Consider the following 15,000-nt stretch of genomic DNA (forward strand, 5'->3'; position numbering starts at 1 on the left):
TAACTCTGTATGTTCCATTTTCTACCATGAAAACACACATTTGCACAGGCATATAGTCCATATACATTTCTGCTTTTTCCCAGTAGGGTACACTGTGGTTACATTCTTGAAGCTCTGTACATAACATACAGTTCAATACACACAATTTGCACCAGTAGTTTAATATACACATAACATATATTTCTCTTAAAGTTTTGTAAGACAAGCCTATGGAGTTGATTAATGTTCACAAATGACATATGATTATTTACATAATTCCAGGTAGCTGGGCTGGCAGTGTCACATTTCTGTATAAACCATATTAATATTTTCGAGTGACATATAATTATTTACAAAATTTCAACTAGCTGGGCTGGCAGCGTTTCAGTTTGTCACATATGTAATCCAAGTATATTTATAATTTAATTATTTAATTGGAGGTATTCCAGTCAAGCATCACAGTAATTGCATAATCAGCGTACTATTACAGGTTAGAATGCTGTTTGGGTGATCTCTTATAGGTTCATAGGTAGGTACTAGGCCTAGCCAAAAAGGTACCCTGGCTTTCGCCACCCAATAAAATTATTTTCCTGTGCCCCTGTCGAGTAGAGCCAAAGAAGTGATCCCCGGGGTGAATTTCCTATTTCCCATCCAATCTTCAAGATTGTTCTTGAAGAGTGCTAATGAGGAGCTCTATTTGACATAGATAGGTAGTCTGTTCCAGAGTATGGAAAGTCTCTAGGACAGGAATCTATCCCTCCAGCATGTTCTCTTTATTGTGGTAACAAGGTTTAGGTCCCTACAGGGTGTAGCTCGGAGGGATTGGGATTTTTTTTATGTGGAGCATGTCCAGCTGCTCCGGGTTTGAGGCCAGTAATCCTCTTTGTGAGGTATTTCTGTGGCCTCTCCAGTTGCTGTAGATGTCTTGTGAGGTACATACCAAAAGGAGCACTGTACTCTATAATGGGTCTAATGAGTGATGAGTAGAGGGGAACAATGACCTCTTTTTTTTCTGGATGAGAAACCTTTTGTGATGAGGTGTGCCACGTAGAAGGATTTCCTGACCACTGTGGCGATGTGATTATCAAAGGAGAGACTACTGTCCACCTGTGTCCCAAGGTCTGTTATCACACTTTCGGTGTCAAGTAGACAACCACCTATGTGGGAGTTCATGGGTGCATAGTTTTTACCAAAAGGGATGACAATGCACTTTTTGGCATTGAGCTTCAGGCCATGGCTTTGACACCAGGCATCTGTCTCAGTGAGGCCCTTTTGTAGGATGTCCACATTGTTAGGAGTTTTGATTATGGCTCCTAGTTTGCAGTCATCTGCAAACTTTGTTAGCCAAAGACCTTCTGTGTTAGCCTGTACTTCAGAGAAGTAGATACCAAACAGGAGAGGACCCAGGACTGAACCCTGTGGTACTCCACTTGTCACTGGTCTGAAGTCGGATTTGGAGTCTGCTACTTTCACAGTGTGGGTTCTGTCCGTGGGCCAGTTGGCAACCCATCTTGTGACATAAGGATTTATACCTAGTTTAGTGAGTTTATCTATAATTCCAGAGTGGGGGATGGTGTTGAAAGCCTTGGTGAGATCTAGATAGGCTGTGTGAACCAGCTTACCCTCGTCTATGCCTTTGGTGACTGCTTCAAAGAAGTCTATCACATTTAGGAAACATGGTCTGCCTTTTACAAGCCCGAACTGGGTGGCGTCCAGAGTTTGGAGATTACCAATGTCTTTGTTTATGAGCTCCATGATGATACGTTCCATGGCCTTGCAGACCAGGCTCATCAGGCTAACGGGGCAGTAGTTCCTGGGGGTCCGTTGTGGCTCCCCCTTTGTGGAGTGGGATAACCGTCACGGTGCACCATTCAGTGGGCTCAAAGCCTGAGGTGAGGAAATGATTGAACATGGTACTTAGGTGGGTTGCCAGTTAGTTCTGTAGTTCATGTAGAACACAGCCTTGGATATTGTCAGGTCCCATGGATGCTGTGTTCTTTGCTTTGGAGAGTTTTTTTTTTTACCTGTGCAGCCATGATTATAGGAACTTTGCATTCTTCCAGTATAGAGATGGGCCCTGTAGAGGGTGATAGGGGGGGTAAAGTTAGCACAGAACCTATCTGCCAGGATGTTAGCAATATCAGTTGGTTCTGTATATTTAGTGCCATTGTGCTGTAACTCAGAGAAGATCTGAGTGTTGCCATTGAGATTCTTGACATATAGCTATAGAATGCTTTGTGGTTGTCTTTAGAGTCAGTGGCAATTTTGTTTTCGTAACTAGCTTTGGAGGATTTTATGAGGGATCTTAGCTTCATACTGAGGCTGACCAGGGAGCTCCTTCAGTCATGGGCCTTTACTCTTTTTTTTGCAACAGTTTCTTTCTTCTGTTGTAGAGTTTATTTATGGCAGAGGACCACCAGATTGGCTTCCTTTTTTTGGAGGATAGCATCTTGGTTCTGTTAGGGATAGCATGATCCATGCACTCGTGTAAGTGCTTATAAAATGCATTTGTGTAGGATTCAGCAGTCGTACCTCTGTTGTCTGTCTGCATGGGTGTCATGAAGTTTTTCCACTTCTGTCTTAAGAAGTGTGAAGTTGGCTTTGGAGAAGTTTTTTACTGTGGTTTCCCTAATAGGGGGTGGGGGCGGGATGTGGATGTCTAGGGTGATTAGCTTGTGGTCGGATCTGACCAATGGGGAATTGACCTCTGGTGTAGAACACCGGTCGCTCATGTTGGTAATGACAAGGTCTAGGATATTGCTGCCCCTGGTGGGGGTGTGAATAAGTTGATCCAAGTCGTTGGAATTTATGAATTCCAGAAAACGTTGAGCAAAAGAGGTGGTACATGAGTAGTTTTCCCAGTTAATGGTGAGGTAGTTGAAATCGCCCATTATTAGGGTGTTGGGTTGTACCCTAATATTTTCCAGTTTATCAAGAAATGAGAAGTGGGAATCCTGGGGGGTCTGTAGCAAGCTACAGTTTGGATTGCTGTCTTCCCCAGAGTTAGTTGCACTTGGATAATTTCGGATGCATTATGCTGTGCAGCTAGCCTGGTGGTGTGGATATCCTTAATGAGTATGGACACGCCTCCACCTTTAGTGCTTTGGTCCGGGTTAGATGGCCGGAAGGTGTGGTATGAATTATAGCCTGGTAACGCAGGGGTGCTCTCTGGAGCTTTGAACCAGGTCTCTGTCACTGCACAGATGTTAATGTTCTCCATTTTGAGAGTGCCTCAAGTGAGTGCATTTTGAGGTTTAGACTTCTAGCATTGAGTAACATTACCCTCAGATTTTGCTTGCTTGTACCTGTTACAGTGGTGAATTTGTCATTTGAACCTTGCCTAAAAAAGGCACTGTAGGGGTGGCAAGAGCCTTAGCCAATATCCGGGATCTGAAGGGTGACAGGTGCAGGCCATCTCTGGCACAGCATCACGGTCTGTCGATCATGTCATCCCAGGCAGACAAATACTGGATCCCCTTAGAATGACACCAGAAGCTTAGCTAATTGTTGGTCAATCATTTTGTCCTTGTACTGTGGTATCATTCTGGGTGATGGCAGGATGCTACTCAGGTCTAGAGTCATACCTGCCTGGGCTACAAGATCGGCGAGCTCCTCCATGTCTCTTTTCATGTAGTCCAGGGAGGTACGTCTCAGGTCATTCACACCAACATGAACAGTGACAGAGTCATATTTGTACTTGTTGTAAAGTGACCTGAGTGCGTGCGTTATGTGGCGGATCCTGGCACCCGACAGGCAGCTGACAGTAACTTTTTCCTTGTTTAACCTGGTAAGTGGAACATCAGTGTGCCTAACTATAGAGTCAGCTATGACTAGAGTGGTGGGTACATTGTTATACCTTATGGGCTGTGGTTGAGTGGCACACTGAGTTTGTTGGCTATGTGTCATTTGGTTTGTGTTGGGGGTGGAGTTTGCTTGCATTTCTGCTTTGGAGGTCCCTGTTGCTTGGGCAGGTTTTTATTGAGAGCCTCCATGAATGTAGATGTATGTTTTGTGTTTCTATGTGTGTGTTTTGGTGATGTAGGTTTTGAAGGACTATGTGATGAGTGTGGTGTGGTGCAAGTGTTTACCTTCTCTTCTTGACTGTCTAATCCAGTCTTGGGTGGAGAGAGCTTTGCTTCCAGTTTAGCTATATAAGTGCATCTCTCACAGGTTGTAGTGTTGGGTGGTTTGAGGAGAGGGTTGTCTGTGTACATGAGGCAATTGCTGCATTGCCCCAAGATGCCCAGATTCATCAGGTAGACAGGAGAAAACACCGGGAGCTGACCCTTAGACATGCCTGGATAGGTGATTATTTATTAAGTACTAAAAACTGCTTTCCTCTAGACAAGTGAGGAAAGTTGAGTGCTGTAGTAATTTGTAGCTTATTCAGTGCTTATGAGTTCTGAACAAGTGCTGAGCTCAAAGAAACAGGTTTGAGTGCTGAAACTAAAAAACTGTCTAGTTCTAAGAAACAAAATTAAGCTAGAATGCTTCTCTCTAACACACAAAGGTTTGGGGATTCAGAAGCTTACAAATAGTCCTGGATGCAAATCTGTATGTGGACTAGAGTACTTACAGGAAAGACAGGAAACAAGCTTAGAATTTTTTTTTTCTTCCCAAATGCTCTCTTTATATACAGTAGGAGTGCCTTAAATCAGAATATGACCTCACTGCACTCAGTTGAGTGAGCAAATGAGATGGGCCCAGAAGGAGTATCCAAATACAATTTTACAAGAGGGGCATGCAATTTCAAAGCCACCAAGATTAACACCAAAGCAAGAACAGGGTGGGGGGGTCTATGTTAAATGTTCGAACATCCAAAATGGCAAACATTACATGGTCAAGGCCAAATGTTCGACATTTGGATGTTCGAACAGAAAAAAAAAAGAAAACATAGAAAAAAACACTTTAACAGTGTAGGCAAGATGCACCCCCTCCACACCACCCCTACTTAAATATACCAACTCCGAGACCGCACTTCAGTGCAGAATAGGGAAATTCTCCCTATCTGCACCATACGGTGCCAATGAAAGTCTATCTTCGAGCACTCATAATTTCGAACGTTTGGTCTCGACCATGTTATGTTTGAAATTTTGAGCGTTCGAAGATTTGACAGGTACCCGGTGGGGAGATGGGAACTAACTGTAGAGAGACAATTTTCAGTTCAATTAATATTCAATGAGAAACAAAATACATAAAATGCAGTACTATATGAAAAAAGTGCAGATAAAAGTGTACTTAAATTTGCTTGTATGTCCAGTTGATTGCAGGCAGATCTTAGCCGGCCAAAGCTCAAGTATTTAGGAGAAAAAAAAACCAAAATGTACCACTTATATAAAGCAGGACAGCCCCTCAGCTAAAACACAGAATATCAAAGTGAAACTACACCCCACTGCTATCAATGGCTATATTTCTAACAAGCTCTCTGTAGAGGCACAGAGCCACAATTTTCAGTTCAATTAATATTCAGTGAGAAATAAAAATACATAAAATGCAGTACTGTATGAAAAAAAGTGCAGATAAAAGTGTACTTAAATTCGCTTGTACGTCCAGTTGATTGCAGGCAGATCTTAGCCGGCCAAAGCTCAAGTATTTCTCATGCAGAAATGCAACATTCTGCCTGTTTAACTGAGGTTGTCTTAGAGTTTTCGTCAGCACAGCAACTTATTGGATCGTTTATCCCACTCTTGGTGCACTTGATCATATAGTGTGTATTGTGGACTTGAGCCTAAAATTGTAGAGTAATTTCATGTTGATGCCTCAGAACATGCAACAGAATGTAGTTTATTGAATGTGAGGTAGTAAAATTGGCTATATAATTTCTTACCAGTAAATGGTTAAAAATTGCTAAAGATGTGTGCTAGGTGCTTAAGATGTGTGCTAGGTGGATTGTATTATACATAATTTGGAAAATTGCTTATGAGTGAAGTACCAATTTATAATGTGATAACAGTAGAATAATTGTGTACTTTCTTTCTTAAATACAGGGCAGTTTGAATCTCATGGAGGCAGTTTTGTGCCAAATGTATCTGTTGTCCCTCCTGAAAAAATTTCGTCTAGCACCAGAAGGCGATATGAAACTCAGGTGTGTTACTTGTTATATTTTAAACTGAAAGTCATAGAACAAATCTTTGGCCTGTGTTAAGTGTGTAATCAGATAGATGGGATTGGTATCGAGTTAAGTTACCTCTGTGTATTCAGGGCACTCGAGGTGTGGGCTGCCAAGTAAATAACTGCTGTTTAAACTAAAAGTGTTTCTATTCACCCTTTGCACGTTGCCACTGCCTCCAGTAACCTTTTTTCAAAGAAAACAGTCTCATCTAATATGTCATTTAATATATCCGTTATAGCTGAGCAGTAGATGCAAATGATCCAGCTAGAGGTTTGGTACCAAAGTAGTGTGCACACAGCATATATACAGAGGATAAATAAGCCCTGTCCTTCCATCCACTGAGTGTAAGCACTACCCCATACCCTTCACATTAAAAGTGGTACACAGTCTCCAGTTATCTTCTTATTGTTTTAGGGTAGATGATAAGTAGGTGTTGCTAAGGTGTTGCCAGCTGCAGTTTTGAGTTAAAGCACAAAAAAGTGCCATTGCATACATACACAAGAATTAGCTCATTGCAGTTTATTTCTCAGTGGTGGAAACAGACCATGATCCTGTCTAATGTTCCCTTTAATTGTTTTTGTCATTGTATAGCCTTTATATCCCTGTCAGTCTGCTCCATACCCTTTTAAATGCTTGATCCCATGTCCACCTCTCATTTCATTTGCCTGCTTTCCTCTCTGTGAATGAATTCTTTAACAGATGCAGGGAGTGGTTGATGAATATAATTTGCTGCCTGTGCCCCTCCTCTCTTCCATAAAAAGGTGTGTTGAAACAACCAAATTCTGACTTAGTTAATATCATTACCAAAAAAAAAAAAAAAAAAAAAAGTTGAGTGTGAAATGAACGGGTCTATATTAGAACACCGAACATTCAAAATGTCGAGTGTTTTAATATCGAACCCTAGCAATTGGAAAAAAAAAAAACATCGAACATTTGGAACAGCAAATTTTTTCCTAGGGAAACATTCGCTGTTCCAAAACACATACAACACAAGCATACCAAACAAACAGCAATCCACACACATACACCTGAACTCTAACACCTAACCCTGCACTAAACTATACAAACACCACTAACTGTCCATATACCTTAACCCAAACCCTAACCCTAAGGTCCGTCACTATCGCACACTTACCTGACCCGTGCCCTAACCCATACGTCCACACAATTGCACACTTACCTGAACCTGACCTGTAACTTTCCACCAAAGTGCTGAAAATACCGAAGCAACAGAAATGGACAACTGAATTCTTTCCCTAGGAAAGAATTCGGTTTCCTGTTACTTCGATATTTTCAGCTGAAAACGGGTCGATAATAGAGCACCCAACATTTCAAATGTTCGGTGTTCTAATATAGACCCAAGTGAACATGCGCCGAAATATAAACTTGCAGCATCCAACTTAAAATATATTTTGCAGGGCAGTAGTACCCCCTCCCCCCACCACATCTGTGTGTATGTGGGGGGGGGGGGACAGTGCACTGCACCCTCAGCCAATTAAATATTCCAGCTCCAAGATCTTATTGTACCAGGAAAGGACACATTCCCCAAACCTGTTAATGTAGCAGTCGCACATAATAATCAGTGAGCTATTAAGTCGACCAGACTGTGTGACAAAATAGCTATTGAATATACAGAAAGTTGACATAAATAATGCCTCCCACAGTGAAAAGGGATCCAGGTGCTGTATCCTCTGATCTTATTCTTTCCATTCCATGGCATTCTTCCTTCATGTGACTTTTTTTCTGGTCTTTCTTCCCTAGCTTTGATGTTCCTGTGTAGTTCCCAGAAATCCACATAGTACTCAAGGTGTGACCTGACTAGGGCAAATAGAGAGGAATCATTAACTCTGTCTCTATATTCTGTCCACATAAAAATACTCCCCCAATAGCAAGTTTGCTTCTGCTGCTGCCCATTCAGTCTGCTCCTTATGGTCTGTTCCAGGTGTGAGTAACATCCTTAGAACCCCCGCAAACTGGTACTTAATACCAGGTGGTTGTGGCATAAATGCAGCATTTTTCATTTCTCTGCAGTAAACTGCAACTGCCAACCTGCTACTAACATTTTCAGCCATTCCATATCCTCCTCTAGTCTATTCATTGTCCACTGCTGGACCTCTGTGTTGCTAGAAATGAGATTCAGTCTGCTCTTCATACCCTTATAAATGTTTGAGGCATGCTGAAAATTACTAGCAGCAGCAATGACATTTTTGCTAATTATTAACTATTTCATTACTCCTGACATTTTCCTTTTCACAGTAACCTTCTGCATCCTTCCCTTACACCATGCAATATTACAGTTCCTCACTCTTGGCCCTGCCTTCAAGCCTCTGCAGATGTCCTTCCATATCACTGTTGCAGTGTTCACCTTAGGGATCTCCTGCCAAAATCTGGCTAATATACCAAAGCCTTCAACACTTGTAGGCACTGTACATCTCACTTCTGCTCCCTGCACACGATGTAGGGCATAAAGGTGATGTATGGACAAAAGCACTTGTTTGCCTTCAGTCTGAATGCCATTATCGAATGTTGGTCTGAATGCCCTTCTACTGTGCTGGTTACCAAGCTGTTTTTCAGATAAGTACCCCATGGGGTTTTTTCTCTTCTGTTTCCTATTGTTGGTTATTGTGTTCATGTCATCCAGAAAAGGAAAATGTCTGTGTGGGAGACATTCCACATAAAGACCATCATGTCCAGTGTCTTTATTGTTTGCATCCCATGATCATACACAGTGCTCTATCTACCTGGCATTTCTGCCCAAGACCCTGCATAGTTACCGCTGCCATTTTTCCATATACCGGGAGACTTATACTTTAAGTTCATAGTCCAGGGTGCTATGATAGAATCCTCCCATCCTGAATGCCAGCCCTCAGCCAAGGAAAATGCCCAAAAAGGTCAGGCCTGAACCAGCTGCTGACCTCCCAAGTATGTCTGTCTAGAGGCTGGTGAAACTCCTGAAGAGACCGTCTGGTACTTGTTTCAGATTCCTCTGCCGCACCCCATCAGTGGACGGCACTGTTCTGTCTTCTCACACATCCTCAGAGGTTTTTTAAACATCTGTACCTGACATTGAGGTGGAACCTCGGCTGATAATTTCCAAGAGATCAAGGAGGATTCCTCAGATTTTAGTGAAGGAGGAGATTCCTACAACTGTTATTGAGTTGTGTCAGTGGTCTGCCCCCCCCCCCCCCCCCCAGGGTGTTTTGAGCAGACATCTTACAGAAGAAGAAACAAAAGACAAAGCATATTTACCCTGTTGTGAAGGATCCCAGTGTGAATGGCAGGATTTCGCTCAGGATTTATTTAATGCTGTGAGCTTTGAAGCCACCTCAAGGGGTCTCTCTTGTTGCTTCCCCCTGGTCTTCCACTTCAGTCTAGAGGCCTAAGGAAGTGGATTCCTTGGATGAGGATCTGGACTTGGGGGGTGGCGGGGGGGATCCCTTGCTTATTCTTCCCAAATGCCTTCCCCTTTGAACTGTGTTTCAGAGGAGAAAGATTCCATAAGTCCAGACTTCCCTATGGATGAGCTCTCCTTTGAGGATACCATTGCCCACAAGATGGATTATTTTAAATGGGATTGTTCCCAGGTATCTGATATTTAGTAAAGGTGGTATGAGCTTCTACAGATGGAGTCTCCCAAACCATCTGCTGTTCCTCCTGTTCAAGCTGCCCTTTTAGATACCTTTTCTGCAGCTTCTGTGCCCCTGACTGTCATCTTCCTTCACAAAAAAAGCCAGATAGGTTTTACAAGGTGCCTGAGGAGTGCAAATTTCTTTATAAATGCCCTTATCATGACCCTTCTGTTGTGTCAGTCTCTTCTGACAAGCCATCCAAGTTGTTGCCCTCCACCAAGCTGCTACCTTCTGATAAGGGCAGTAGGGCAATGGAAAAGTTGGGCAAGAAAATTTACACTGCTGCCACCTTGTCCTTCAGGGCCATTAAATACCAGACTCATAAGACCAGGTATGTTTCGGCTGTCCTTTATCAAGTTTCTAAGGTGGTTTCTGGCCTTCCTGGTTCTGAAGGGAAGGCTTCAGCCCTTTCCCTGCTGGACTTCACTTCACATGTTGCCCATCATTCAGTCAAATGCAGCTGTGATGCAGTTGAACCCTCTTTTGGGGCTGCTGCCTTTGTTTCACTTATAGGCATTATTCTTGGCTTTATCTTCAGGTTTTGCTTGATGACATCAAGGCTAAACTTGTAGATGCTCCTTTGGATAACAAAAGTCTTTTCAGTGCTGCTGCTGACCTTTTTAAGTCCCTCCAGGACAAGGGCAAAGCTTTGCAGGAGTTGAAGCATATTTTTGTTTTTTTGTTTCTCCTATTCTTAAGTTTTAGATGAATTATCCTTCCAAGTCTGCCTTTGTTTGTAGGCAATCTTGCAAACCTCCAAAATTAGTTCTGATGCCTTCCCAGGATCATATTCTCCTCAGCTGGAGGCTTCAGACACTTGCCATGTTGGTGGCATTGCTGCCTGCTTCTGAGATCTGTCTCTGATGACCTTTTTCTAATTTCTCCTTCCTCTGGTGTCTGTCATGACAAGGAATTTCTCAGGGTCCTGGGGTTCCTGTCATCCTCCGTTCCCAATGTTCCTCCTTGCAAAGCTCCATATGATTAAACTTAAGTGGTACATCAAGTCTGTGTGGCTTCAGCAGTGCCATTTCCTGTAGTTCCCAGTAACTTACCTTCCCTCTCTGAAGCTCGAACTTCAGTGGTAGATTCATCAACTTTCTCTCAACCCGGGGCTTCCTTTTCAAGCAACAGTTCCACCTAAAGGTTCAGGGTCTCTGGCCTTCTCATCAGAGGTCAGACCATATCAACATAAAAGAGACAAGGGCTGTGCAAGCTTTCATTCCCTCTTCATCCCGGCCCCCTTTAAGTTTTGACAGGTGATAATACAGTGATGTGGTATGTCAATAAGCAGGGGGGACAAAAGGTCCTATCTCCTTTGCAGACTCTTCAGCTCTGGGATACAGCTGTCCAGTATCAAGTGTTGTTTCAGTCTATTTACATTCCCTTGGAGGACAGTCTTGTGGCAGACTCTTTGAGCAAATCTAGCACACAAGCTCACACATGGATGCTTAACAGATGTGTGTTCCTGGACATTGTCCATCAGTAGGGTATTCCTTGGGAAGATCTTTTCACTTCCCCTCTAAACAGACAGCTTCCTCTATTCTATTCTAGAGTCTCAAGTCCTGTGACTTGGAAAGTGAAGACCCTGTCTTTTCCTTGGAAGGGGATGTTTTTGTATGCTCCTGCCTCTCTGTTACCATGAGTTCTGCACAAGATCAGCTAAAACAGTCCCAAAATCTTACTGGTGACTCCCTTTTGGTCCAGACATATACATAACTGTATGTTGCTATCTGTATCTGTCTATCTATATATATATATATATATATATATATATATATATATATATATATATATATATATATATATATATATACATATATATATATATATATATAATATATGTATGGGTGTGTGTGTGTGTGTGTGTGTGTATGTATGTATATATATATATATATATATATATATATATATATATGTATACACACACACACGCACATACACGCACACACCACACACACACACATATATGTGTGTGTGTATGTATATGTTACACGCACACAGAAACGCAAGTTTATATTTATATAGATATATAAAGGCTGTGTGTGTCCCTCATTTTGGTCAGTCTGATCATACTTATGTATTTCTCTGTCCGGCACATAGACAGCTGCACAAACAAGCTCCCATTGTAAGAAAAACTGTTAAGGTGTGGACAGAGGAATCTGAACAGGAGCTTCAGGATTGTTTTCAGTGTATTCAGTGAGATGTTTTTAAGACAGCTGCTATGAATGAGGATGGTATTGTTGATCTGGAGAAATACTGTTCCGTAGTTTCCGGCTACATAATCAAATACATTGACCTCTTTGTGGCCCATAAAGGCATCTGGATATATCCAAATAATAAACCATGGATTAACTCAGAGGTTTGCTCTGCACTGTATGTCCACTCCAAGGCATATGCATCAAGTAATATCAGCAAGTCTAAAAAATTCAGATATGACTTAAGCAGAACTCTCAGAGCAGCAAAGGAGAAATACAGTCATAAGGTGGAACGCTATTATTTGACTGCTGGTACAAGGCGTGTATGGCAAGTTCTGGAAAACATCATAGGTTACAGAGACAAAGAGACAGCCAGTTTTCACTGGATGATTTAAAAGAATTTTATGCCCGGCTTGAGGTCCGAAACACCGAGTCAAAAGGGTACCACCATGAGAGAGAGGCAGGGAGGAGGTACCACCACCTTTCATAATATCGCCAGCAAGTGTGGTAAAGTCCTTGTGGAGGATAAATCCCTGGCAGGCAGCCAGACCAGACAGTTTTGCTGGAAGGAGACAAAACCTGTGCTCCAATGCTTGCTGATGCTCTGGCTGATAATATTCAATCGCTCCCTTGCACGAGCTATGATTCCCACTTGTTATAAGGCAACCACTATTATTCCACTGCTGAAAAAGGGCAAAGCTAACTGCCTGAATGATTACCGGCCAGTTGCATTGACTCCTGTCCTGATGAAATGCTTTGAGACAATCACTGAGTCATAGTCCGATGTCCTTCTATTCCCATGTTGCAGTATTCAACATATGGGTTTACTCCTCTTGCTTTGCAAACATCCGGCCAGTATACAAAAGTTTTCAGTCACTGTATGGTGCGTGGGATCTCTGACGTGGTTCAAGGAACTTCAGCCATAAAAGTGACACCTGCTGTGCACTCTCTTCATTTATGATTGTGTTGCTTCTCAACACAACACCAGTATTGTCAAATCTGCAGATGATACTGTGGTCATTGGTCTGATCTCTGTAGGTGATGAGTCAGCGTATAGGAGGGAAGTAGAGAATCTTGTGAAGTAGTGTTGGGACAGTAATATCTTTCTTAATACCAGCAAAATGAAAGAGATCATCATTGATACATGGAGGAACAGAGGGCAGCACTTGCCATTATATATTGGGAAGTCTGAGGTGGAAAGAGTGGCTGCATTCAAATTCCTAGGGGTTAACATCTTTGAGGAACTTACCTGGACTGTTAACATCACAGACCTGGGAGGGAAAACCTGACAGTGACTGTATTTTCTGAGAAGGCTGAGGAAGTTTGGCATGCTCAATACCATCCTCAGCAACTTTTACAGATGTACAATTGAGAGCATTTTCTCCAACTCTGTTACAGAATGGTATGGGATTAGTACAATATAGGATCTCAAAGCTCTGCAGCGAATAATAAAAACTGCGCTAAACATCACTGGAGTAAAACTCCCTGCATTGGTGGAGATCTACACCAACTCACTGCATTGGAGGACATCTACACCAGAGGAGTTCTTAGGAGGGCCCAAAACATTATTATGGACACTACCCACCCACAACACAAACTGTTCATGCTGCTACAGTCAGGGAGGTATTACAAGAGCATGACGGCCAGAGCAACCAGGCTGAAAGACAGTTTTATACCTCAAGCTATCAGACTGTTAAATAGAAGCCATATACTCCCTCTCCCGCCAGTATTGTAGGTTGGTTTACATTTGGAGAAAAACAAGCTTTTTATTGCACAAAAGCGCCTTTTGCACAGTGTCTATATTTACTGATATTAGTATTTACATTATTGTCTACTTGTCTCGGATTACTTCTTTTTGTTAAATTGTTACTGTTATTATATGTTAGAGGATTTGCAGAAAAATAATTTCTTTGTACTTTGTGACACTGCCTCTAGTACATATGACAATAAAGTTGAAATGAATATATATAGGTTCATAGGTTGGTACTAGGCTATCGGCCCTAGGGCCTATGCAAGTGTAGCCATAACAATTCCCTGGCTATTTCTTCCCACAGTATTTACTTATAGAGAGAGAGAGGGGTGTGTGTGTGTATGTATGTATGTATATATCTGTGTGTGTGTGTATATATAAATTTATATAGCTATCTCTCTCTCTCTCTATATATATATATATATATATATATATATATATATATGTATATGTATACGTACATGCACACAAATGCATGCGTGTATGTTTATATGTGTGTGTGTGTGTGTGTGTGTGTGTGTGTATATATATATATATATATATATATATATATATATATGTGTGTGTGTGTGTGTGGTTTACTATCAATGTTGTGAAAGGCAAAACATTTTCCGTTCACAAATATCGAAGTAAACTACTGAACCTGGAAAATTGACTGCTACACAATGTTGACCCAAATGATCGACACATCCATATAGGAGTTCATGTAATATCACGTTTTTAAGGGTGTGCACACTTATGCAACCAGCTTATTGTACGTTTTTTATTTTTTCCCCTAACAGATTTGTTTATTTTTCAATTGAACTGTACAGGTTATAGGTCACATTAAAGGTGGGAAAAATTTTGAAATGATCTATTGTGGTCTCATTTTTTTTATATCACAGGAAACCTTGTATTTTAGACAGGGGTGTGTACACTTTTTATATCCACTGTGTGTGTATGTATGTATGTATATATATATATATATATATATATATATATGTATATATATATATATATATATATATATATATATATGGGTTCACTAGTAAATATAGAAATTCCACAATCCCGAGACTCAGAGGACCAGAATCTTGAACTTAAAGACTGCGGAATCTCGAACTTAAAAAAAAAAAAAAAAAAAAAAGTAAAACACAAAACCAACTATTCTAATGTTTATGCAGGGAGGCAAGCCCCCCTGCACCCCTACACCCCTTGCAACTTAAATATACCAACTCCGAGATCGCACTACATTGGAGTGAGCAGCAAAGTTCCCGTTCCGCAATGGCAATCTCCATTCACTCTTTTCGAGATTCCACAATCTCGAGATTCTGGTTGTCTGTATTCAGAGTATCG

The 15,000-nt window shown here is 41.6% G+C and overlaps 1 protein-coding gene across 3 annotated transcripts in view; it reads left to right on the forward strand.

The window, feature by feature from the left end:
- Positions 1 to 15,000, forward strand: part of EIF2AK4 (eukaryotic translation initiation factor 2 alpha kinase 4) — a 3,701,979-nt gene that overhangs the window by 3,273,684 nt on the left and 413,295 nt on the right. For all 3 annotated transcript variants that reach the window (XM_044073832.1, XM_044073831.1, XM_044073833.1), the window contains one exon: positions 5,967 to 6,064. In XM_044073832.1, the coding sequence (XP_043929767.1) occupies positions 5,967 to 6,064 (98 nt within the window). The remainder of the gene's footprint in view (positions 1 to 5,966; positions 6,065 to 15,000) is intronic.

The sequence above is a fragment of the Protopterus annectens genome, chromosome 6.part0 (assembly GCF_019279795.1).
Source record: "Protopterus annectens isolate FY-2018-M chromosome 6.part0, PAN1.0, whole genome shotgun sequence".
Classification (NCBI taxonomy): domain Eukaryota; kingdom Metazoa; phylum Chordata; order Ceratodontiformes; family Protopteridae; genus Protopterus; species Protopterus annectens.